The sequence below is a fragment of the Microdochium trichocladiopsis genome (genome assembly GCF_020744255.1).
Source record: "Microdochium trichocladiopsis strain MPI-CAGE-CH-0230 chromosome Unknown B0I36scaffold_15, whole genome shotgun sequence".
In the NCBI taxonomy this organism is placed as follows: domain Eukaryota; kingdom Fungi; phylum Ascomycota; class Sordariomycetes; order Xylariales; family Microdochiaceae; genus Microdochium; species Microdochium trichocladiopsis.
Window position 1 is genome coordinate 843,174 of NW_025763558.1, and position 24,654 is coordinate 867,827.

General features: G+C 51.2%; 4 protein-coding genes across 4 annotated transcripts; 2 read left to right on the plus strand and 2 right to left on the minus strand.

Moving 5' to 3' along the window:
* Positions 1-16: 16 nt before the first annotated feature.
* Positions 17-2,131, minus strand: B0I36DRAFT_389721 (uncharacterized protein). Its single transcript, XM_046161360.1, has 4 exons — positions 1,716-2,131; positions 589-615; positions 318-523; positions 17-196 (listed from the first exon to the last, which is right to left on the minus strand). Exons 1-4 carry the CDS (start codon positions 2,029-2,031, stop codon positions 152-154), a joined length of 594 nt encoding a protein of 197 aa, XP_046004641.1. The 5' UTR covers positions 2,032-2,131; the 3' UTR covers positions 17-151.
* A 3,521-nt stretch (positions 2,132-5,652) lies between these two features.
* On the plus strand, positions 5,653-6,804 carry B0I36DRAFT_389722 (uncharacterized protein; the record flags this gene model as incomplete). The annotated part of the gene is made up of 3 exons (XM_046161361.1): positions 5,653-5,658; positions 5,795-6,094; positions 6,175-6,804. 3 exons carry the CDS (start codon positions 5,653-5,655, stop codon positions 6,802-6,804), a joined length of 936 nt encoding a protein of 311 aa, XP_046004642.1.
* Positions 6,805-7,599: 795 nt separating this feature from the next.
* Positions 7,600-10,749, minus strand: B0I36DRAFT_400350 (uncharacterized protein; the record flags this gene model as incomplete). The annotated part of the gene is made up of 6 exons (XM_046161668.1): positions 7,600-7,638; positions 8,036-9,355; positions 9,749-9,774; positions 9,964-10,042; positions 10,134-10,480; positions 10,599-10,749. The coding sequence occupies 6 exons, from the start codon at positions 10,747-10,749 to the stop codon at positions 7,600-7,602; spliced, it is 1,962 nt and encodes a 653-aa protein (XP_046004643.1).
* Positions 10,750-20,974: 10,225 nt separating this feature from the next.
* B0I36DRAFT_400351 (uncharacterized protein) lies at positions 20,975-24,581 on the plus strand (the record flags this gene model as incomplete). The annotated part of the gene is made up of 3 exons (XM_046161669.1): positions 20,975-21,146; positions 21,402-21,485; positions 21,804-24,581. 3 exons carry the CDS (start codon positions 20,975-20,977, stop codon positions 24,482-24,484), a joined length of 2,937 nt encoding a protein of 978 aa, XP_046004644.1. The 3' UTR covers positions 24,485-24,581.
* Between the last annotated feature and the right edge of the window lie 73 nt (positions 24,582-24,654).

A 24,654-nucleotide genomic window follows, 5' to 3' on the forward strand; every position in this document is an offset into this window, starting at 1 on the left:
CCAAGCATTGAAGACGATTGCCATTCCCACTGTCTGCGTTCCTCGTACCTCGGTAGATGCAGCACAGTTGTGCACATTGGGCATCTCCACCTTATCGACACCGAATCGGTGCCAGGCCAGCCCTGCGCCGTATCGATGGCGTCCACGGGCCTTACAGTTTTGATGGCTCTTCGTCTGCCAGGAACACCAAATATATCTGTTACGAATTTTCATGCATTGGTCTAGACGCTCTTGGTAATGTTTGAATTTTGTCTCGGAAATATATCAGCTGCGCGAGAACGACGACGCTACGGATACGAAGCGCGAGCGACACTCACCGACGCCGAAGGCGAGGACGGGCCGTCCACTTGTGGAGGCGGCGAGGGGGTCCGGGGGGCCGGGGGAGCTTGCTGCTGCTGCTGGAGATGCAGCAACTCTCCTGCCTCGCCCATGACCGCAGAGGCACCGGCGGCGACGGTTCCGAGCCGCGCGTGCGCCTCGTCCTCCACGTCCCCGGGGAGGGTGCGCTTGAGAGGGTTGGGGTCTGAAAAATTGCGAAGTTAGCAGGTGAAGAGAAGGTGAGGTTGGAGGTTTAAGGCGACGACATACCCATCGTTGTTGTTGTTCCTGCTGCGACTGCTGCGAAGGAGGTTAGCTTGAAGCCCTCGACAGTGACGCTGGAGCCGCGCGACTTCGATGCGGCCGGCGAGGAGCACTTACAGGTTGACGATGGCTTGGAGGAGGAGAGAAGGAATCACGACGACGACGACCTCCGCAAGAGGGAGCGCCGTCAACGATGCGCCCACGCAGCTCTGGCGGTGCGCGCGCGCCCCGAAATCACACATACCCAGGAGCTGCACCGGTTTGGAGGCGTGGAGGGAGGCGACCAATCTCGCCCAAAGAACGTCTGGCTAGTGAGAGCCATTCGTGACACGCGACGGAACCACGCAGCGCAGACGCCGCTTAGGCGTACCGAATACGTAACGTATACTTTTCATCCAGCTCCGGCATGGTTTATGATACGATAGATTCATAGGCTCGCGAAACCTAACTAGTACGCGTACTAATGATAATAATAAACACAGTTCCCTCTTATACATTGGAAACACGGATCTCTAGAGTCGAAATATGTTAAGCTATTCGCAATCAAAAAAAGGTGTTGTCTTGGTTGATATAGGTGTCGGAATCCAGGTGCTTTGACTTATGACCCTAGTTTCATTCTGCAGGAGCGAGCCACCTCGAGAGGCTAAGATGATAGCCTGCCGCTCGCCTTTTTCTGGTATGACGACCGGTCATTACCACGAGCCCCTCCTGGGCTGCGAGGCCGCCGCGACTGAGACCCACGTTGGGCGGCGTGCTTCTAGTGGCCGGGACAATTGGTGTGACGATCGCCTCGGTGTCAACGCATGCTTGTCGCCTCGTTGTCGCGTCATCTTCGGATTTTTGACCATTGGTCGAGAAGGCTGCGCAGGTGGCGCCTCTCATCCATACCAACAAAGTGTGTTGTCTCGTGCTTGATGTCGTCGGGTCAGAATTCAGTACGTATTATCGCTTCGCTCTAGTCCTTTGCGCGTCTCTTTGTGCGTCGTGATCGAGTCCGACCAGAAGACACTTGAAAGTCCAGCTCATGTGGAGAACAAACAGCACAACAACACCCCAACCTAGCGTCTTAAACCACGGGGGCCCATCAGCCTGTCTGGGAGAGACTGCCATAAGAAGTAGAGTGTGCAGAATACCAGAGATGTCGACTACTATCATATGGAAGTAGCGCATGAGGCGCAGAACGATGGAGCTGCCTATTGTGGTCGGGTCTGGTGCTCCTCGCTTGAGCGGAAAATAGGCCCACTCTACCAGACCCAGCAGTCCTGCGTCCAGTACTATGCGCCAATAAGGCATTTCATGGTTTGTCGAGATCGAGTTGATAGCTGTGTTCAGAGGATCGCTGAAAATACTGGCGACGTTGATGATAGTAGGGATCAAGACGAGCAAGGGCCGCCACGTGGAAGAAAGTGTGGGCAACATCGATGTTATATGCAATGAGTCGCTGGCCATTGCGCATACACGGCAGGGTGTTTGGGAAGCCGCGGCGATGGGATGCAAATCCTGGTGTTCGAGCGGGTGTTGCAGGAGAGAAGACGGCTGGGTACCTTGGCTACGGCTTTGGAGCCCTTTCTTGTGCTCTCTAGCAAACCGAGCGGGACAATCAGGCAGCAATGCGCCATGGTGGAGCTCACAACTCAGACACTACAGATTGCCATAAGCCGTGCCCCCAATCACTATGTCCCATGAAAGTCCACGCTGCTCGCCCCATGCACCACGCAAGTGCTGTTGTTCTTACCCTAGGATGCTGCGCACCGAAAGATTCCCGGCCCCAAGCAAATGTAGCCTGCTTGCAAGCTTCCATCCCGCCCAGAGTGCGTGCACACAGCTAAAAAGAAAAAGCTCAGGACGCCGCCATGGCTGCCACATCGCGGCGCCCCCCAGGCGCCAAATTAGTCCATTCCGTGCAGGTTGAGCGGCACCAGCCGCCAGGCCGAAATTATGCTTGTGCTTCAATATGCCGTGAGCTGCCTCGTCCTGGACGTTGCCTGCGCGCTCGGCGAACCCTTGGACTTCAATCGAGCTCGGGCATCAAGAACGAAACTGCAAGTAAAGTGGGGCAAAGCACACCCGCAACAAGGTCCAAGAGTTAGTCTCCCACCATCCGACCGTGCACCTTGGTCTGTCTCGCTCTGCATCAGCCTGAAGTGTTTCGCCGCCTCTCTCCAGCTTCGTCAGTTTGTTCCTGGCTGCCCGAGAGGACTCCGTAGAAAAAGCCCTTCTATCACAGTGTCGAGCCCCTGTGATGGCGCAGTTAACCAGTTGCTCCCAGGTCCCCGGAAATTGCCAGGCTGCATTCTCATCCGAATCAATAATAGTGGGAGGCATGCAGTCAACCACTGGCTCTCTATAATGCAGGACCCGTCCGAGTGCTCTGGCCTGCTCGCAGGTCCGCAAAGCGACGAGGCACTCGAGCGAGAAGCTGTTCTTGTGACGAGCGATGATCGTTTGCCAGTTGCAAAACTCGCCGTCGGCCGCCGCCTTACCAACAGAGTTCCGAGGCTTTTAAAGGGTGGAGAAGTGAGCCACATGCCCCGTGGGTCGATGCTTTCACCGAGCTCTAATTAAACCCCGAGCCGTCAGTTGTGCGGATCCAAAAGTGATGGTTCGCCCATCATGATGCGCAGTTTCCCCTCTGGGCTCGACACAGAATGTACCCCTTCAAGTCTGCGCGTTTAATCAATTGCAATTTACTTGCCTGTAGTACACCATCCTAGGACGAAACGACTCTGCACCGGCAGCTACTGCGGCGTATCGTTTGATCGTCAGACCAACAGGACTGCCACTCGCTTGTCAGCATTTGAATGCAGAGTGATGAGGCTGGAGAGTCTACTGGCCATGAGACCGTGCTCAAAATGGACACCAGTCCTCGCAGCCTGCGAACGTGGAGCGTGTCCGGTGGCAGCGTGTACCAGCTATATATGTGGCTATCGGATTGACAAGGTAGCAGCAAACTTGCGGGCTTTCTCTTCTCGCGCGTCAATGTACCCAAGTTTAAGACGGAAACTCTCAGGCCATCGTTATACATATCACCGCGTGGTACTCCTAAAACACCGATGCGACTTTTTGTCTACTAGTTTTTATCAAAACTCTCAAAGTTTCATGATTCTATGTAGTCCAGTGCATTTCCATCCAAGACTCTTGATGAGCTGCCAACCGAGATGATGTTGTAGACCAAGACCCAGCACAAGACATAACGACAATAGCATTGTCGTCACCCACCAGTGGAACCGTGAATCCCACAGCGCGCCCGGCTGGCATTGCTACATAGATGCCTGTACTCTCTAACTCTGCTTGCGGTGTTATCTGTTGACTATGAAAGCCCTCATTGCGCCCCCGGAGGCTGCGCAGGGGCCGCCCCGGCAGGGATGTTGGGATGAAGGAGGTCTGCCAGAGGATATCTGGATCCTTCTTCACTGGAAGGCATGCTGGCTTGCCAGGCGGCTCCATTTGGAATCTGAAGGTGACACTCGATAGCTCCATTTCACTAACAATTGAGTGTAACGACAACCGTCTCGGAATGAAAGTCCCATACTTGTCATGCTTCAGTGTCCCCAGACTACCTGCGTTGACCAGAACAAAGTGGCAAGATGTTTCCGAATCAGTGAGGGATAGAATAGGCCTCCTCATACCACGACTGATGCGACGAGCTTGAGATAATTTCTATGTAATCTCTGGAATCGCTGTTCGACACCGCTAGACCGATCCCCGGGATATAGCGAGAGGAAAGCCTTCGGCAGCTCGATGAAATAGTGCTCGCGAGTGATCTTGTTAACCAACCCACGAACCCATGAACCTATGAGAAAGACTAGCGGTGGCTTCAGACGTCTGTCTTTGCCTCTGACTACAGAGGTCACCAAGGCCTCGAACGTACGTCATGAGCTTCTGGAAGAAGATGATGGTACTTGACGAGACGATACATATAGAACTAGCTTCGTATCTTGCCTGTCACTGTAACGCGTGGTCGAACGAGCCAGTCGAGTAGAAGACGCCTGGCCCTGGTCCGTTGTGACCAGGTCGAACGACAAAATGAACAGTGCCTCCGTTAGCCGCGGGTTTAAAGCAGCGGCGGTGAGCATTGTCTCCAAAACCGCTCTCTCTTGTGTATCCGCACGTGCCCGAATCATGGATGGTCCAGAAATTGTGAAGGCACGTCCTAATATCTTCATCATTATCATTTGCCCTCGGCATCTGCTTCTGTAGTTGTGTCATGCTTCGCCCCTGCTCTAGCGCCTTCTCTACAAGCCTTTTCCAAGGGCGGGTCTGCTGCTCCCATAATGCCGTGCTGATCCGTTGTTTTCTTCAGTGTCTGGCCTCTGATGATTCCAGGCAGCATTATGGCTGCCACTTGTTGGCAGCACAGATATAGTGCGGACGCAGCAATCCGCCCTCGTACGTAGGCTGCCTTCATCCTGCTGGACGTGATGCATGCGGCCTTTGCTTCGCGCCATGAATCTTTCTTCAGCAATGAACTACGACAGGTTTTCCACCGCACAGGACATCGAAGCATGAATAGCCTGCTCTACACCTTTTCACGAGACGTACAGCACCATCCACGCTCATTCCATGCCTGCGTCTTCGAGCCTTGTACTCGTGCACAGCCGCACTTTTGCAAGGCAGGGATCTTGTCAACTGGGCTGGAGTGAAAAGGGCCTGACATCAATTGGGCATAACACCCTCAATCAATTGCCAACCCACGGCTTAGTCGGCGTTCCACTTCTTGTCTATTGAGCGGCCGTGTGATGGATCCCCATCGCAGAGATTCAGAGGTTTTGGTGCCATGCCTGGGAACAAGTTGCCATGAACCAGGATGGGAAACATAAGGCATGACAGCGGGCTACACCACTGCAAGCCAAGAACCTCAGCTATCTACGATAGTGTTGGGGAGAAGAAAGCTGCGCGTGACACGTCGCGTCATGCTGCATGAACGATGGCCTAGATGACACAAGTCTTCACCCGGTCGTGAAGGCCGGACTCCATAACCCCTTGGCAACTTCAAGCGCTGATGTCACGGCTACTGAGCGACAGGCACTTCGGAACTGGCAGCGTCGGTCTGAGATTGAGAAGCTCGCGATGACCGTATTCTGCTTCAACCCATAAGTACAAGTCCCAGCACGTCAAATGGATGTGGGAAAACTATGAAAGCGGGTTTTGTTTTGGTTTTTGACTTGGCCGCAGCCACCCTAGCGACGGATATGGCGACTCGGCTCGCCAGGGACATGTTCAAGGACGTCACGCCGCTCATCGAAGCGGCGGCCTCAAGAAGCTGCTCATTGATTTGCACGCGTTCCAGCTTCGCCTGAAAGGCTGGGGTGAGGATGTGATCTTCGTTTGTGGACCATTGATCACGGACAACTTCAGTTATTCGATCTATGACGAGCTCACCGCGTACATAGACGGCACGTACAGCAGCTTTGACCCATCGCTAGACCCTCGGCACTTCATAACCGGCGAGCAGAAATTCAAAGACGACCGTGTTCTAGCGGTGCCATTAATCTCCGACTTGCTCACCACCGTGCGTTGCGTGCCGGACTGGCCAGTCTATGATTCCCTGTTGTTCGCGATGCTGGGCTCGCTGTTGCTGATGTGTGTGAGTCGATCGGCGGCGCGATGCATCTACTCAAGGCACTAGAGAAGGAAGGGATGCTCAGCATCGAGGAGGAGGACAATGGTGGCATCGATCCAGCGACAGCAGCGAAGTTCAAGGAGGCACTGACATGGGTTGGCATGGATATTGCTCGCATGATCCTCGGCAATGAGAGCTTTTTCGCTAACGGCAAACCGCCTGCTAGCCCAGCAGAGTACCTGAAGCTGTTGTTTCAACAGGTGGGCGGGGCGCTAGCTGTCGATTCCACTAAACGGTATCAGCAAAGTGGTCGAACACGCAAAGAGCAGAAAAGCCGTCTGCAGGCCGAGCACGACACCGGTGCAAGACGACTGAAACCCCGGGCACCTGTACAGACCATGTTCAAGAGGAGGTATGCGCATCAGGCGGAGGAGCAGATAGACTTGTATGTGTTGCAGGAGACAGTCCATCTCGGAATGACCAGTCGAAAGCTGGGCAACGATGGTTCCGGCCACGCAAGGAAAGGGTTCATGCTGGCAAGGATCAAAGATGAGGCACGGGTATGGAGGATCAGGCAACAAGCTGCGATGGCGTGCACACCACAACGACAGGCACCTGTGATTGACCCGGCCGATGTTCTCGGCCAAGCCTCAACTTGATGTCAAAGCTGGATGCGCCGGCGAGGGCCATGCGAGTCTCCATCGCTGTTCTATGTGACCCTGGAGCGGCAAGGGATTTGTCGTTCGTGATAGCTGGCTCGCACAGCGATCGAGGAGCCAAGAGTCGCGCAGTGGGCTCGGGATTGCCGTCGTCACGTAGATTTGAACGACTGGAAGGTCAGCTTCTGATCCGTCCTCGTCACACGGTATGAACGCATAGAACGCTGTCTCGGGGACACAATTGGGGTTCTCCTTCTTCTTGTGGTTGTTTTCCTCGGCCTTCTGCTGTAGCAGTTTCTTGGCTTTCATATACCTGATGCAGCTCTGGAGGTCGTCCCAGCGAGGGCCCTCCAATGCTTCTTTGGTCGCCCTGACGCTTTGCTTGTGACCTTAGCATCCTCCAGTCGAGTAGGGATGCCCTTGAATCGCCACCCATGCGCGTTTGCAGTACTACGGAGGGTGACTGTGTCGCTCAAGTGGCAGGTCACAGGAGCAGTCATATTTCTCGGCATTTATCATAGTCGTGGCATGTGCGTAGCCTGCGTTCGCCTTTGAGCCGGTGCGTCTGGATTCCTGGATGAACTCGATTCCGACCTTTTTCAGCTGACTTCTGTGCTTCTGTCTCTTTGACGTCATTGCGGTCAACAGTTGTTCCCTTCCTTTCCAGGTTGAGTTCCATCAGCTGATCGCGGGGCAATAGCATGAGCTAGGTAGCAACAACCCTTTTCGGGCGATTGCAGAGAGAACCGTAGTGACGTGACATGAGATGATGTTACTTTTGGCAAACGAGTTTCGTCATGTGTTCACTGAGTACACAGGCAGGTCTAGAGGTTCCTATACAGACGGAACAGGTACGCAAAATAACTGCCCGTTTGGCACATGCGTTCGTGGCGTCGATTCTCCAACTCCCACTCCTGCTGAGTCCATTCCCCTTTGGGTCGTCGACCTTGCACTCATGAATGAGCCAGTAGAAAATGGCTACGCCCCTGTTTTCCGTACTTGGCCTCTAAGGCAGCGCCACGCCCCTTTCGACATTGGCATCCTCCCACCCCGGCGGCGTATGTATGACACAGGTTGGCTTTCTCCAATATAGAACATGGTGTTCGCCGTGTCGCAACGCGCGGAATCCTGTGGGCTCAAGCTCACATCCTTCAGGCAGGACGACCAGAACCCATTCCAACCGTGGTAACCTTTTGTCGTCAAGCATCCTTGCCAGCGCGTTGGAACACACCTCCGCGTATTTTTTCTTCTCCGGCAAAGTGGTCCAGAACCAGCGCAGGCTGATCGGCAAGTAATCACACAGGTCCAGCTTACCGGGTGGATCCAGGCCAAGCAGTGCAGCAAGGGGCAAACGCAGCTGCTTTAGCTGAGTACACTCGTGCCTCAGAGACCCGATCGCGCCACCGTCCGATTCAGAGTGGGAAATGCCGGGAAATTCCAAATCTAAACAGCGCAGGCCCGTGGCACGTTCGCGGAGTACAATGCCGTACTCGCTGAAGTCAAAAGATTGTCGCGCCATGCGCTGACTTGGCTTCAGGACGAGAGTGTGGAGATTAGGATAGGCCTCCAGCATCTCCTTCACGCGACAGGGCTCAGGAGACCGGTTGTCGCAGAGACTTAGACTCTCTAAGTTCGGATGAGAACCTCGGGAGGTATACAGCTCTCTGCGCGGTGGTCCATCAGGGAATATGCTGTCGTCCCTCCGTTCTGCCTCTTCGGCGTCTGGGCGTCGGTCCATGCTCGTGAGACCCCAGTCTATTGCGCTAGTCTTCAATGTCCGAAGCTTGGTAGACCGCACTAGCGGGCGGATGTTCGTTGAGTAGAACCAGAGCCAGTCCTGGGGTGGGAACCCGTAGAGGAAAGCGTGGTAGGGATCGCTCTTTGCGTACAAGTGTAGAGACCGCAGCTTTGACAGCGGCGCTGGCGTTCTCGATGCTGCATCTCCGCCTTCCTCCTTGCGGTCTTCGCACAACTGCAACAGCTGCGCAAGCATGTTGAGCTTCCTGCACTCTAGCTGATACACATTAAGGTGTAACCTCTGGACATGAGGTGCCAGGCAGAGTATTGATGGAAGCCAGGTCGTGTTGTCGTCGCGGAAATCAGTCGTGTTGTCATTCTCAGCCAATTCGGGACGAAAAGAGTCCTCCAGGAACGCGTCAAGCACTGGCCACTTATAAATACCCTTCGCGAGTTCATGGACTCGATCATGGAGTGGCTTGACGGCTTTGCGTTCCTCTGAGGTCAAAGGCGGTCTATACTCGCCAACCTCATGCACATGATTGCCTAGTTCGGGCCGTTCGCACAGAGTCTCGAGCAGCTGACGCGTCGGGTAGATGTAGCGGTATAGTAAAGGTTCCGCGACACGGCGTAATTGACGAGAGACGCGACTCGCATAAGACAGGTATCTCAAGTTGGGCTGGAGGTCTTTGACAGTGTTGCTGGTGGCAGATTCGGTAGGGACGAGGTTGTTGAGAATGTCCAAGATGACCTCTTCAGGGAGGTGGGGTAGCATCCTCGTTCTGGAAGCGGCGCGCATGCACGCCTCGCGATGCTAGAGAGGCAGGAGAAGAAAAAGGAGGAAGCTGCTGGCGCGGTCGTGGCCCAAAAGCGGCCATGACCTGAGCTACTTTTAAACAGCGTGGGCTGAACCTCATGCTGTGACTGACCACGGTTGGGGTCCTTGCACACGCGTCGTGCCAAATCGGCGGCCTGTGCCTTTATGGTGCATGGCATGCAATGGCCATGCAGGGGTACAGAGTGCGTATTGTGACGGTTGATGTGCATTGTGGAGGAATGACTACATGCGTGACCCCTGTGGGATGGGGACCTACTGAGTAAGTGTGGGGTACACTGACCACGCTCACAGTGCACCATAGCCGTTCGCGCACAAGCTGGAGAAGGTCACAGCGCAGTTGAGTCTCACACGCAGCAAGGTCCGACTTACAACACCACGAGCTAAGCTCTCGGGAGCTATCACCCAACGCCAAGTAAGCCGACCGCCATGGGCTGCCGACACAGGCTCAGCGAGGGGTCCCTAGCGCCGACGCGACCCTTGGCGGGGAACCACCAAGCGTAAGCAACGCAGCCTCGGCGGCGGCGACAAACTTCTTCGCAGGACATTAGCATCACAGACGTGGCATGTGCAGGCGCGGGACGTACCAGAACCTCCTGGGTCAAGAGGCTGAGTGCACTCAGTGGCTTTGAAGTCCTTGATCCAGGTCACGTACTTGTTGACGCGCTGGCCGGAGTGGTCGGAAGGGGCCAGCACGTCATTGAGTTACCTGTCGTTCAAGCCCTCGTAGCAGTCGCTCACACCCGGATGGCTAAACCTCGGAACGGGCAAAGGGGCGATCTTTGGCGTGGAAAGACACGATCAGTTTGGCTGGCGGTGATCTGGTAGTATCTGATCCATCAGTCAATCCTCCGCCGCTTCGAAGGTGAGGATGCCTTTCGCGACGTGGTCGCGGAGCAGAAGCAGCGTGTGCTTGGCAGTCTCCGCCGAGAAACCAGCGGAAGGGCCTGCTTACACGACTTATGATGTCGCCGGTGCCGCAGGGTTTCTGATGTACTCGCGAAGATTTTGGAGCAGCCTGAGCGATGGGGATAGCCTTGATACCGTATTGGCACACCCGACCGACAAGCATGTCGAACAGCTTGCCTTCAGCCCTCGGCTCGACTAGTCGCGCATGTGAGAAGCGACCACGTCTGGCAGCGAGGTAAGAGTTTGTCGATGACGGCGAGCTCGGCCTGGCCGGCCTTGATTGCGTGGGAGAATGGGAGATGTATGACCTGACGATCAAACGAGCCGCCGAGTTTCGACGTAAGCATGTGGTCCATCTGCTTGCTCTGCGGCTTGCCCACGAGCACGCGCATCAGCTTGTCGCCGTCTGCGGGCGAAGTAGGCACGACGACGGAGGATCTGACCTCGCCCGTGTTCAATTGCATGACGGCTCATCTCCATGGACAGCGCTCTGCATGCGTGTGGCAAGGTCGGCTCGAACGTCGCGAATGAGACTGGCGCCCTCGATCTCAAGGGCCATTAGGAGTATTTGGCTGGTTCTCCGTAAGTTTGACCGTTGTTCTGGAACTCCTTTGTCAAAGCGTCTCCTTAAGTGTTGACAATTTTCTGCGCTCGTCGCAGTCTTGTCGATATACCGCATACTCCATAAGAATTCCCGCCCAGTTGTCACCCGCACGCACCCGGCTGCTGTGGATCGACTGCCCGGCAAGAGCATCAGGGCGATCAATGGGAGCTCGTGGATATCCGCCACTTTGTCCGTCATGAGCCTTCGCATGTCCTTGTACAATATATCGACAGATATCTGACACGAGCCCATGTGGTCCGCCAAGTTGGTTTGGATCTGCGGCCCCCCAACCACGAGCATCCTAGGAGCAAACTACCTCTTCAGGAGCCGTGCAGCTGACCTCCAAGATAGCTACCCTCATTCGTCGAATTGGCCATCGTAAATACTCGACGTGTAGATTGCACCGCTGTCGCTGACAGCAGGCAATCCGATAGATCTTGAAGCGGCAGGGTAACTTGGTCGAACTCCCACAAGTATGACACGCTGTCAATCAACAGACGCAAAAATACCATCACTTTCCCGCTTTGCCGAGTCCACCCACGGCCGATAGTAAGAGACGATTGCATTTAATCATTCGACCGCCCCAATATGATGGTCGCAGCCTGACGACCTCTGTGAAGATATCCACGAGATTCTTCCATGCCGCAGCAACAGCACTCAGCTCATTTTGCCTTCAAACAACGAAACGTCGTAAGCAAGGGTCGTAGTGATGGCCTGCACCGTGGGAAGGAGCTGGATATCGTCTCCAACCAGGATCGCCTGCTTGCACGTCTTGGTCAGCGGCATAAGAGATGAAGCCTCAGTTTGCTGGTAAGCCTCGTCGGCTCTTACGAGCCCGAAGTCCTCGGATCGTCACAGACCAATGCCGGCGCCGATGCAGGTGGAGAAGGCAATTTGGCAGGACTCTACACGTTTCTTGGCTTCTTGCATGGACTTGTACGACTTGTATAGATCTCTCTGCTCGGCCGTCCAGCGTCTATTACCCGAGGTTCTCAGCCGCTTTGCGAACCTGTCCTGCATGTCAGAAACAGCTTGATGGACAAATGGTTACCAAACGAACAACGACAAAGTGTGGGAATGGAGGAAACTCGCCTCGATTGAGACTCTAAGAGCAGTAGGGCCCGTTCGTCCAGTGTAATCAAGATACCGTCTCATCAAGTTGTCCACTGCATATAAAGTGGGCGCCATGGCAAGAATTCTCTCAACTGGAAACCGGTCCAGCAGGCCAACTATGATGGCGACAATTGTCTGTGTCTTGCCAGTACCTGATGAGCCCCAGATGAGAACAAGTGATTACACCAGAGCAGAGAGCATCGCGGTTCTCTGTCTTTCACTCAGGGAGAGCTGAAACCGTGCTGTGAGATCACTAAGACCGTCTGAATACTGTATGGTGTCACTGGTGCACAAGCGATCTTGTCCGATGCCAAAAGCTCGTTCGCAACATAACAGTATTGACGAAACGCCACATAGCAGCAAGCAGGGCGCGCGATTTCATGGCAGAGACGTAATTTGTCAGGATCCACAAACATCCTTCCATGGATACTGGGAGTGGCTGAAAACACTGGAACGTAACCAAGCCCAGGTGACTCTGGACCACAAGTGCATCGATGCATGCTTTCTGGCCAAGGGCGCGTTTGTGGGCTTTGGAGCGGCCGTTCAGCGACCTTTGGTAGAATCGATACGGAAAATGCTTTCGTCCAGGCGAAATCTATCTCATTTTTTCTTGAGGCTGTGTCGCATGTGCATTCTAGATCTGACGATTTGTTGTTCGTTATCTCCATGGATACGCTCCAGAGCGATGCCCACAATGTTATTAGCAAAATGCATGGCGATCGCTGGTTTGAGGGTCCCAGCAAGCAGACGCGGACTTTGGCGCTTGAGGCATTCCAAAAGAATATTTAAGGCTACATCCGGCAAGTGAATGGTTGAAGCGCACAGCTCGAGCAGACTCTTCATACCGTCCAGCGTTAGAGCATGAGTCAGAGAAAGAACCGTTGCAAAGGTCGTGGCAAGTAGAGCATCCGCTGAATGGGAATCGCCTGTCCTCGATCTTGGAGCTTCAAAAGCATTATTCCTGGAAGATGGCTTTCAGCCCCGAGCCCGGAGAAGCGAGCCGCCATGGAGGTTCCAAGAGACAGGTGATGATTTCAATTCAGTTGTTCAAGGGGCTTCTGTGCTTCTGTCTGCGTGACGCCATTGCCGTCATCGATCGTCGTACCCTTCTTTCTCAGGTTGAGCGCCATCAGCCGTCTCTTAGTTGCTAGAGCAAAGAAGTGATGCTGTGTCCACCACAAAGGATTTTTTGGGTGCACACGAGCCTCGATACGACTTTAGTCTGGTGCTTAAAGTATCATCTTTTTGGAAGCTGATTGCTCCAAGTTTACAGTTGCTCAACGCTTGCTTGTTACGACCAGATGAGTTCTTTCACGAAGTTGCACGAGTCAGTCTACTGTGACCGTTATTAGCTGTTTACCGTTTCTGAAATATCCTTTCTGTGAGACTTTGGCGCCACTGGACAAGACATACGGTGAAGTGTATATATCAATCAGTCCATGTTTTAATTCTACTGCTAACAATAGTGTGCTTGTCCCATCCTCATCTGTGCATGTTTGCCTCCTTCCTCCATTTACGTGCTGCATCACAATTAAGACCAGAACAAAAGAGTGCGCCACAAGAGATCTTCGGTAGGTTTCCTTTTTTCATTATTTCTTCCTTGTTCACAAATTTGCAAAACATACGTTGAATTTCATAGCCTATTTGCCATATTGGAACACAGCCATCCTTAAAGTCGAAGATGACTTTAATGGATACGCACGATAGATTGGACTGGTGGTAGGGTCCGGAAGAAGGTGAGATTGATAATTATTTGCTCAATGTTACTGCTAAGCATGTTCCCGACTTCTTCTCGCGGTATCAGCGAAGTGCCGTAGTGATCAGATAACGTGAGTCAGGTACTCACAACTTTCAACCGTCGGTGAATACTAGGGAACAACTGACGGGCTTATTTTATTGTGCATACGTGATAGAACGAGCCGGCGTTACTCCCACTAGCTTAAGAAAAAGTGGAGAAAAAGCAGAAGAAATACACTAGTTAGTCATGGAATATCTTGCTAAGCTAGTCCGATCGCGCCTGTTAGTTCTGGCATTACAATCGAGCTTCATTCCGAACACACATGCAATATCCCAATTATGCCTTTTCTTGGCTTTTTTATGTCCAATTGTACCAATCAATAGTACTACACGGCACTAATATATCTGACTACCTTGATGGAGATGCGATGGGTCCGCTGTTCAACTTATCTTTGTTGAACACACATTCTGTTTCTTGAAATTCAGATATGTAGTCACTGGAGCAAAGCACGAACTTATGCTGACAAAAGTTGTTGGATTTTAGAAATAGTGGTGGCGCTCCTAGGATGGCAGAGCTCTCTCTCAGAACAGTTTTCGACGACTTGCGATACGGAAGGAATGCGGCCGACTTCACAGGTGCTTGAGCTCACTTGTTACAGAGAACTCGCTCTCTGCCTGGCAAAATGGAGTGAGCTGCGATAACCACGAGGAAGCTTGTCGCACTCCTGTTTGGCTTTGTAGCTTGTTAATCCGAACACATGTAATGTGTAACACGATAATGCCCAGGCCAATAAAAATTTAGACTTATATGAAAGCAAGAATATGGCTTGTGATTTGCAGTTTATAATAACAGATCCATAATAACTTAACACTGAACTTTACTTCTCAATGTTGATCTCACAAAGAGATATATTCTCGTTTCGCAATGGGCGAAAGGTTTTGAGGTCATGTGTCTATAAAGCCTATTATTTCTTATATTCTATATATGAATTTCACACATCTGCTGAGAACAATTTATGCATGCGTTGCCGCCATGAAATTAGGGACTCTTTAATGCTTGTTTACAGGTCGGCGGAGGGATTGGTTCTTCACGAGATCAAAAGTACACTAGCTACATATAGCACGTCGATGATGGTGGATATAGTCCTCGTTCAGCCATGCGAATTTGGTGACGAGTAGTTACTTGCAAATGTAGTCCCAGATCGAAATCAATAATCTGTTGGATCAATTGATAGATCATGGGACTTTTGATTGATATGAGACCAATGAAAGTAGAGGAAATCCAAGGTCTCAGACAGAAATACTAAAGAATGAACAAGAGCTGAAAGTGGATGAATTCAAGGGTTCGTGACAAACGCAAATATCCATATACCTCCAAGAGCTTTGTGATTGATCCATGGAAATTCGTGGCAGATACATATTTTTGTTCCGGGCGGATGAAGTTGGAAAGACTCGTGGAAGCGAAAGAGTGGCCACAAATCCCGTATGTTTTAAATCTTGGGAAATTTGGCAGTAGTTGAACAAATAGAGAGCATTCTTCTTATCGTTGCATTTGGTCTTTACAATCAGAGTGAAAGTCACGTTTATCATCACATGGGGGATAGGTTATATGCCGCCGCATTGAGATACTTGAATTTTAAAGAAAAAATCGTCTTCGATGCTTGGCTGATAGATAACACGGATTGTGGCACTCTAGTGTATTGCTTAAGCAGCACACACCTTCTATCGGGTTTTTTGAGAACAAAAAAAATGCTAACCTAAGGCTCGATTTCCAACGACAGGCATCACATTCGTTGTATCTCTTTTTCCTCTAATCTAATGCCAACAATTGAATTTGGCCTTCGAGAGAGAAAACATACCCTGATTGCTTATACTCATTCTTCGCCAGGGTATCTACCACGTTATTTAACACGATATTGTCACGACTCAGAAAACATGGCAACTTCTGCATGAATGATGGTTGAGCATGAAGAAGCCATTATTGATCTAGCCAGCTAGCACGTTCTCTTCTCGCTCATTGGTATTCGACGGGCACATTACAAAACCCCCTCAAAGAATTAAAGAGAATGATGGGTGACGACAATTAAGAGTATGAAATACAATTTGGCACGTGTGAGCGGACGATGAGGGCAAGGGAAAGTCATAGAGATGACCGGGTAAGCATTAAGTGCCTCCTCAAGCATGCTTCTTTGAAGACCATTAAATATAGTCCCCGAAGTGGCTTCATTTGCAGGAGCACTTTGTTATGTGAGAGATATCGATGCCCTTCTTTTCCAAATAGGTTCATGAGCTCGAGAAAGCACATCTTAATTTTGTGGTCCAGATTTAATTCGACTGTATCGAACGTTGGGGGCCAAAGCTATACGATAGCTTAAATACGTGATTTTGGCAAGTTCTTTGATATCTCCAGGTAATAAAACAAGGTAGATGCATAGAAATGACTTGACGATCGATATAGGAGATATAGAGGTTAAGCTCGCTACCATAGCTTGGGTACCGCTTCTCGAATCAATATCAATTCAAAAATAGTCATCGAAGAAATGCTAAGCAGGCTTAATTTTAGTGATCATGCCGACGGGTCGTCATATTGGTAGTAGTAGTACCCTTCGTTGGTCCATGTCTGTTATACGGCGATCTGAAACTCCATGTTTCAAGGCCAGCGTGCTTACGTCCAAACATTCTTGAAACCTCGAAGCCCCAGAATGTACCGTTGTGAGTGAGTGGCAATAGCTCTCCCTGACCTTGATAGGTATAACTGGGTTGAAAATCATCATTCCATCTCAGTAAATACTAGACACATACATACATGTATAGAACGATATCAGTCAACCGCCGTTTTCGGAATAAATGCAGAGCCTGGCTACTTTGGTTACACACCCATTGGGTGCATGATAGAACTTATTGATATCCTGGCGTGACTTTACTCTTCTATTTCCATATGAAATAATAATTCAATGGCACGGTGAAATTCTTCCAGATGATCTCTTATGAGATTACTGGTACTTTCATTGCAGAGAATCACATTTCTGCCATTAATCGAAGTTAATCTCCAAAATGGGATTTGAATGTCTGTGCTACCATACTATAGTCAGAATGCCCCAGACGCCCGAACAAACTTTTTTTTTACCCAAGCGATGAATTTGCCAAATTCTAGGTCTGCTTTTGTCAAAAATGAGAATGATGAACAAATGTAGAATTGACTGATGCATTTGCCTGAGGTTGTTGCATTGACCCCAATCTCGAAAGCTGTAGTACATGCTTGCTTGATCATGCAATTCAGTACTACTCAAAAAAAAAAAAAAAAGAAACCTCATTGAATTCGAGCACTTCTTCAATCACTTTAACAGAAAGGAATAGCTAGATAGACATGAATGAGACATACCGAGGCCTTTGTTGGAACGAGAAGCGAAAAAGAAGAATAAGAAATACACTGAATCAACGGTCTGGAACTTTGTTTGTGGAACAGAATTGAAATGGGATGGTGATCGTGGCGTTGGGGAAAAAAATTGCTGTCCCTGAAGGGCAGGAAATGTTGTCCTGTTTGAACGTCCAGGACCTTGGATCTAGTGATCACTAATCTCTCTCCTATTATTTAATTATCTATCGTCAGATTCTCATTTCGAACTAAATTTCTTTCAAGGATGTAAGCGTAACCTAGGTTCGGCAGCTAGTCAGTGGCTATACCGGCCACAAGCAAGTGTACAACTCTGCGTTCTCTTCCAGCAATAATCATGAGTCGCTTCCTGCTTGATTTTTTCTTGGATGACGCATAAGTCGCGGCACTCGGATGCCGGCGCGCTCTAAGTCCCGACACTTGTCACCAAAACGGCACCCCCATAACTATGTGATTTCTTCACCTGCTAGTTTCTCCATGCTCAAAATTTGCCAAATCTCGTCGGTGAAAGTCTCGGTAAAAGAGTATAATTAGTTCTATCGACTGTCCGAGCTAGAAAAGTTTCTATCTGCTTTCATTGATTTCCCAGGAGTGTTCTTGCGAAACTGGAAAGGGGATGGTTCGTTTCAAAAAAAAAAAAACTCGTCATGCACCGATTACGTGACAGGTTACAGTAAAAATCAGCTAGAATACTTTAGATACAGTTCTCTCTAATATAGAGAACTACAGATGTCCAGAGTCGAAATATGTTAAGTTATTCGCTGTCAAAAACGTGGTGTTTTGGTAGATTCGGATTCCAGGGACTTTGACTTATGTAGTTGTAGTAGGGGCATAGGAATGGCCTCGTAAATGGGAAGGCGGGATGTTGATTCTCGTCTCTGGAGAATTGACATTCTAGAGCGTTTCACCAATCAATGAATAATAGGTATCTTTTTATTACATCAAGGTTCAAGACTATCATTCCAATTGCAGATGTGTGACATGAAACAACTATTCTCCAGTCATTGGCTTAGGATAGCGACTCTGAGTTTACGATAGAATTGTACTTGCACCAACATCGACACTAGCAACGGGCTACCTACGCTCTACCGTAAGAAACCCCCCACCCCCCCCCCCCCCCCAAAAAAAAAACCGCTATATGCACCTATCCCTCTAGACATACACATGTGGTAGCGTCCTCGTAAATGAAATTATCTGTCTACGACAGTTTCAACACATTTAGCGTAGAGCTTCTTCCTCCCTAGGTACACTTATAACCAATCGTAGAATTCTGTGATGGGATTGTTTTTTCTACTTCTTCCTTCAGTCTAAACTGTCCTTACTTGAATCACATTCACGGACGGACCGAATCGTTTCCGCCTCCGGGATAGATGGAGCGCGCAGGTTCATTTCCACCTCCCAGCACACAATGCAAGGAACAAGAAGGGAGAGGTTTGAGTGAGTGAGATCAGTGTCTCTAGATCAACTTACATGATACTGCCGTTGACCGACGTACGCGGGATAAGCCAAGCCCTCTTTACTTCCGGGGGCTCTGGAAACACTATTCACGACTCGCGATGATAACGAAGAGCTTTAGAAGAGGGTCTACCCAGCACGACTCAGCTCATGGCGGCGAGCCTACGGACCGGTTTATCGAGTTGGTGAAGGACGTTACCTTCGAGAGAGACAGCTCATTTCCAGTGAATCCAAAGAGGATATTTCGTGTAAATCTCATTCACATGGAAATGATTAGCAGCGATAGGATTGCAGATAAAGAGTGGTAATATCACATTATCCCTGAGAAGTCATCATAGCACGCGACGTCGAAAAAACGCGCACTCTTAATCTACTGAAAAAGTTTGGATAGCTGCAGCTGGAATTCCGGACATGCATTTGGCACCACAGTAGAGTTGATGCGCTACATCAATTGAGCAATCGAGGCCACTCATCCACACCACATGTAGCTGTTGTCTCCCATCCTTAGGCGTTCAGGCATGGGTAACGCAGCTTGCTATTCACCTGATTCTGTGTCCGAGGGAGGCAAAGTAAGTGATGTGATCATATCGCTTCATATTGATTGCCGTGTCATGATATACTCGCGACCTGGTCTTGATAACAGGTTGTTCACAAGTAACATTCTGGTTGCAACATTATAGTTTATAGGCCATACCAAGCAACCAATAACGATCCCACTATAGCGCATTCAAGTAGAAAGATTGTACAACACTTATTCGCACCTTGTATACTTTTAATAGTCTATGAATGCTTAGGAGGACTTACTATTATAATATGGCTTCGTAAAGTGCACCCTCCGTGATTTGATCATCATTGGTTTCCGTGTTTTATATTAGGCATTTCGCCGGCGTTGTGCAAGAGGAATACAGTGCTACAGCCGTTTAGTAGATGCAGAGCGCGTGGTTTTATAAGTCGCATGAAATCCTATTGTGAACATTTACTAACGCCTTTGAAACCAGATGATCCAGTTGCTTTACTACCGATTCAATGCCGCGAGGAAAACGACACTCGCGGTAATGCCTCGCTAGATATTGAAGGCTGAACATAAAACGTGATGACGATCCTCAAAACAGAGGATTTCGCACAATATCCCAGGTCTCCGAGATTTTTGTCCGAACTATTAGGTATTGTTATATGACACGGATGTGCGCATTAAAACAAGGCTGCCCTTGAAGCTTATCGAGAAGGTAGTGCGATGAGAGGTTATTGGGGTTGTTCTTGCTTTTAGGGTTCATTCATCAGTTCGTTAATTCGCTGATGGAATGTGTGTCCAGACAGAGAGGGCCTTCCGAAGCGCATTTCTTGTAGTGTCCGGCCCAAACCTTGCTTGTCCCAGTTCGGGGAGGGTGGCAGTCCTTTTCTTGGCTGTTCATGCTATTTCAGGTGCGGCTCCAGCAGGACATTGATCACGATTTGATTCTTGTCATGGCACTCTGTTATGCCATAGTTGGTCCACCTGTCTCAACCTCCCTTCAGCACTGAAGATGAGCTTGACACTTGCTTCAGTAGAAAAGCCCAATAGAAGCTCTGCAATTGAATTAAACGTGTGAAGTCCCTGGGGCTTTTAAAGCTAGATGGTGACTTTAAGTGGTTTGGTAACTTATATAGCGGCAAGGAGTGGCTCACCTGGTCCACTTGCTCTCGGGCCACCTTGTATCGAACGTATCGCCTCACAGGTGAGAAGGTCTAGAGATCGTAACGATAATTCACGTGGATTTTCAAATTGATGCAGGAGTGCAAACTACGGTCGGCGGTACCACACTTGCTTAAGAACGCGTCGGTTGGGTCCCAAACATCGGAATCGGGGCAGTCGCAATTGAGTATTTGTCTCAACACTCCTTCCGTCTACAAGTGAGCATCAGGATGGCAGAGACAGGGCAAGGGCGTGCTGCCCTATATAGGCAATTGTCTGCAGCATAGCTAAGATCTCAGCTTGTCGGGCATATATTCTTCAAAGGTTCCAATGGCGTTTGCAACTTTGTGGCCACTCTCGGGTTCGTCCGTCAATACCAGGGACGACGTGTAAGGTGAAGTCGCTCTCTGCATCGCAAGCCGCTTCCATTACTACAAGTGCGCGGCACGCAACTGTTCACATTTGATGACTTGACCTTGCGACAGGCTACGGAGAGCCGCAAGCGATATCGTGCCCACCCACATACAATTTGGTCGACACGCAGGGGCAATGCGGTGGACCAGACCCGCGTGACTTCGCCATATGAGACTGCTGCTGTAGTGGCACAGACAAAATTGAACTGTTTTTGTTAGCGCCACTGCCCAGCCTGATCCGAGCAGCCCAGGGCCACCAAGTAGCATTGAGGTAGGGATATGTGCTCGCACGTTGTGACTGATGTCTCGCTTTCCTGACTTTGCCAATGCCATTCCTTGGCAGTGCTTGCCAGTCATCTTCTTCCAACCCCGTCGATACTCCATGAGCGACCCACCAGAGAGCCGCACCGTGGTTGGCAAATCCATCGAGGGTCTCAGCGTAGCTGCCGGCAGAGAGATTGCTGTCACTCAGCGTCAGCCAGCGCCAGCTAGGTTAATTACGGTGTCTAGCGCAAACACTTCGGTCACGCATCGCATGCGAAATGTGCGGGCCGGGAACCGCTCCCGCGGCTGTTCACGGTCAACGACCGCCGGGTCTGCTACTAAAACCCCCTGTGGTGGTGCTTCGCGGTCGACATGCTCTGAAGCCTCATGAACAGCTGATGCCCAGGTGACAGTGGACCTGGAGGCGAGCGGATGTAATAGAGATTTATAGCCATGTTGAATAGAAGCTCATTGCGATGAGTCCCGCAGCGACAGAAGGAGGATCTCTGGTGCTGTTGACGTCATCGTGCTAGGGGTTGGTAGAGGAGGTAAGACAGCGGACTAGAGCCACGGGGATCACAAAAGGCAAGTCCGTGAATCGAGGAGTCAGTTAGAATCCTCGAAGCGTGATACTTCTTGAAGAAAATGGTTCGCGAGAATGATGGAGGGAGGCTTATGAATAAAGTTACCGCAACAGCTACGGGATTTCACGAAAGCGGGGTTGCTGCCTCGCTGGACCCCAGGGTCCCCACCGGCCAGTCTTTCACTCCCGAGCCTGTGCTCCTCACAGGACTTGACGCAGTTTCCCGGATTGTGCACATCCTGACAGACGACACCTTCTCAATTTGACTAGCTTCGGCTTGCAGATACCAGAAAGATGGCCGATTCGAGGTCTGATCCGAGAGCCGACCCGAGAGTCCCAGACTTTCACCAAGAGCTCTTTGGCGACAGCCCTGGGATCCTTCAACTTGGTGGCGAGGAACTCGGTGGCCCCGGGCCCGACTTCGAGGAAGCTCTCATGCGCCAGATTAACTCGCAAGCGCCCTTGAGTGGCGGTGACAACGATGGTTCTGAAGGCGGCTTCGACTCAGAGGCCTCCATCCGCCAGATGGACCCTCACACGCCCTTTGGCCGGCCTGAGACTGTTCGAAAAGAGGCACGGACACGGGCTGAAAACATCTTCCGCCATTACAGCCTGCTCAACGCCATCCTCTGCCGCCATGAGGCCAAAATCCAGAAGCGGTGGACTGGCAAGACCAGGTCTCAGCGGCTGGTCATCTTGCTCGCCGCCTGGCCCTCCATGGTTGCCTCCCACCGCCCCGACTTCGCGGCTCTCCGACAGCGGAGCAGCACTGGCGGGCCCCGCGCGGAGGGCAAGCACAGAGAGAGCTTCATGTGGCCATATATCAACCAGGAGGACCTGCTCCAGCCTGCGAACTTGCCCCTGCTGCTCAATGCCCGTGGCCGCCACGCCCCTGCTGCATTTGCTGGCGCCGACTTCGAGGCAACGCATCTCGGCCGCGTCACAAAGAACCTCAAGCCCGTCTTTCTCAACCAACATGTCATGGTTCTCCACGGGGCCAACAACGCCGAAGAATATGGCAGGCTCCTTTCTTGGGAAGACCACGAGGATGACTTTGAATGGTTGCATACATCCCAACAGTTCCATCCAGGCGAAGGGCTGATGATCCTTGAAATCCAGGACCGTCTGCTAGCTTTCCTCGTTGGTTGTTGCAAGCAGATTCTCCACGATATCCCTGCGGAGGAGATGACATCAGATCAATTCCCCATCGTGCCGGAGCCACTGCATGAGAGCAAGAACCCGGGCGGTCTAGACTCCTTGGTCGCCCTAGTCGCAGAAGCGCCATATCGAGTTCCTGCGAAGCTGAACATGGACCGGATAGTTTCACTACTGGAAGCTCGTGCGTCAGCTGCTGAGGACCACGTCTGGGCTCTCAGGGAAGACCCTGCCTACTTTGTACAGTATCAAGCTGAAATGAAGGAGCACAGGCAGGAGTTGATCAAGGACACTCGCGGCAATGATCATCCAACTCTCAGCCGCGGGCGAATCGAAACGTTTTGGGCTCGTGTGTCAGGGCACATGGTCATTGAAGCATACGAAAATCTGGAGTTCTTTTCAAATCTGGCTGCCAAAGCGAGAGCTCTGCGCGACATGCAGGCCATATACAAAGATGAGATCTCTGTGGAGACAAAGACTTTGCCCGACGAATATATGGCAGCTTTGCTCAGGTTTCGCTACTATTTGAATCACGTCGTCGGAAGACATCTCAGCGAACTCAAGGTTGGGGTTTCGGCGTCACCACCTTGGCGATCCATGTTTGTTCGAGAAGCCCCCCTGGATGCAACTACTACCAAGATGAAAACCATGCTCAAACCCATCAAGAAGACAAAAGTACAAACACAGCTACTGTGGCTGTTAAGTACATTATGGGACGATGGCAATGACCTCTTTCTCGCTCGATTGCCTTTGGTCCTGGACGAACTGGAGCGACTTCTAGCTACAGAGGCCGAGGCACGAACTCTAGTCTCCTCCCGGATCGCCAAAGTAGTTGGTGATCTCTCGATTATCTCTGTTTGCTTGGGACAACTTGAGCTGTTCCAGCCGTGGGCGCGAGGATTTGAAAATGCGATGGTGGACAAGGAGGAAGAGATCAAGACGGAGTATCAAAATGAACTCGTTTCCGTGGTCCAAGTAGTCCGCTATGACCTGAACAAACAGCATGTTCTGTCTCGAATAGGTCGACTAAGCGATCCTGCTGATCGGCGGTTTTTTTATCCATCGGAAAAAAGACGGACACGTGAGACTATCGACGCCTTGTATCAAGCAGAACATCACCTTGACGAGTTTTGGAACGAGGTTGATTCAGCCACTGGGTCGGACGCACGCACTGGCTGTCAAAACCGGTCTGCAATTCGCAAGTTCTTTGATCAACCGCGTACCCTCCGACGGACTATCGTGTCCACAGACTGGCCCGAGAGCAGCGAGTATGCCAGTCAATCACAGGCGAAAGCTCGAAAGAATGAAGCTCTGGACCCGGCGCTGGCCGTGTTGTACAGACCAATGTCAAACATATACATTGGCGAGCGCATCAATGAACCCTCATATGCACCCCCGAAGCAAAAGATCAAGACCAGCAAGTCGCAAACACCAGCCCCAGCGGAGCCTACAGAACCTACTACAGCACCGGAGCCTGCTTCCAGGACTGAAACCATCCCCGTTGACGCGCGCTCGCTTAAGGTCTTCCGGGTGCTCTTCCACAACCCAGAAGTTACCTCCTCGCCCGGAGAGGTTCCTTGGACAGACTTCCTGCATGCCATGACCTCTGCTGGGCAGTTCACCGTCGAGAAGCTGTATGGATCCGCGTGGCAGTTCTCCAGGACGGCCGGGGGCGACCAGAGCCGCATCCTGTTCCACGAGCCTCATCCGCACAAGAAATTGCCTTTCACCATGGCACGGCGCATCGGCAGGAGGCTCACGCGGTCTTATGGATGGGAGGGGGCTACGTTTGTGCTGAGAGAGAAGTGACTCGGCCAGGTGGTTTCCATCCCTGCAGGCCACGTTCCCCTCCCCTTCTTCTTGGCCGTTGATGAGATAGTGCTTGTGGGGAGACCACAGAATGATTCTGAACACTTGAGGGCTATACAGTACCGGCGGTACCAAGTCAGCAGCCTTCTCCCAAGACGGCCGCCGCGTTG

Coding starts and splice junctions, on each gene's coding strand:
- B0I36DRAFT_389721 (XM_046161360.1), bottom strand. CDS start 2,031: ATGGCCAGCGACTCATTGCATATAACATCGATGTTGCCCACACTTTCT. Junction 616..1,715: donor GATAGTAGTCGACATCTCTG/GTATTCTGCACA, acceptor CCTTCGCAGCAG/TCGCAGCAGGAACAACAACA. Junction 197..317: donor CGTCCTCGCCTTCGGCGTCG/GTGAGTGTCGCT, acceptor AATTCGTAACAG/ATATATTTGGTGTTCCTGGC.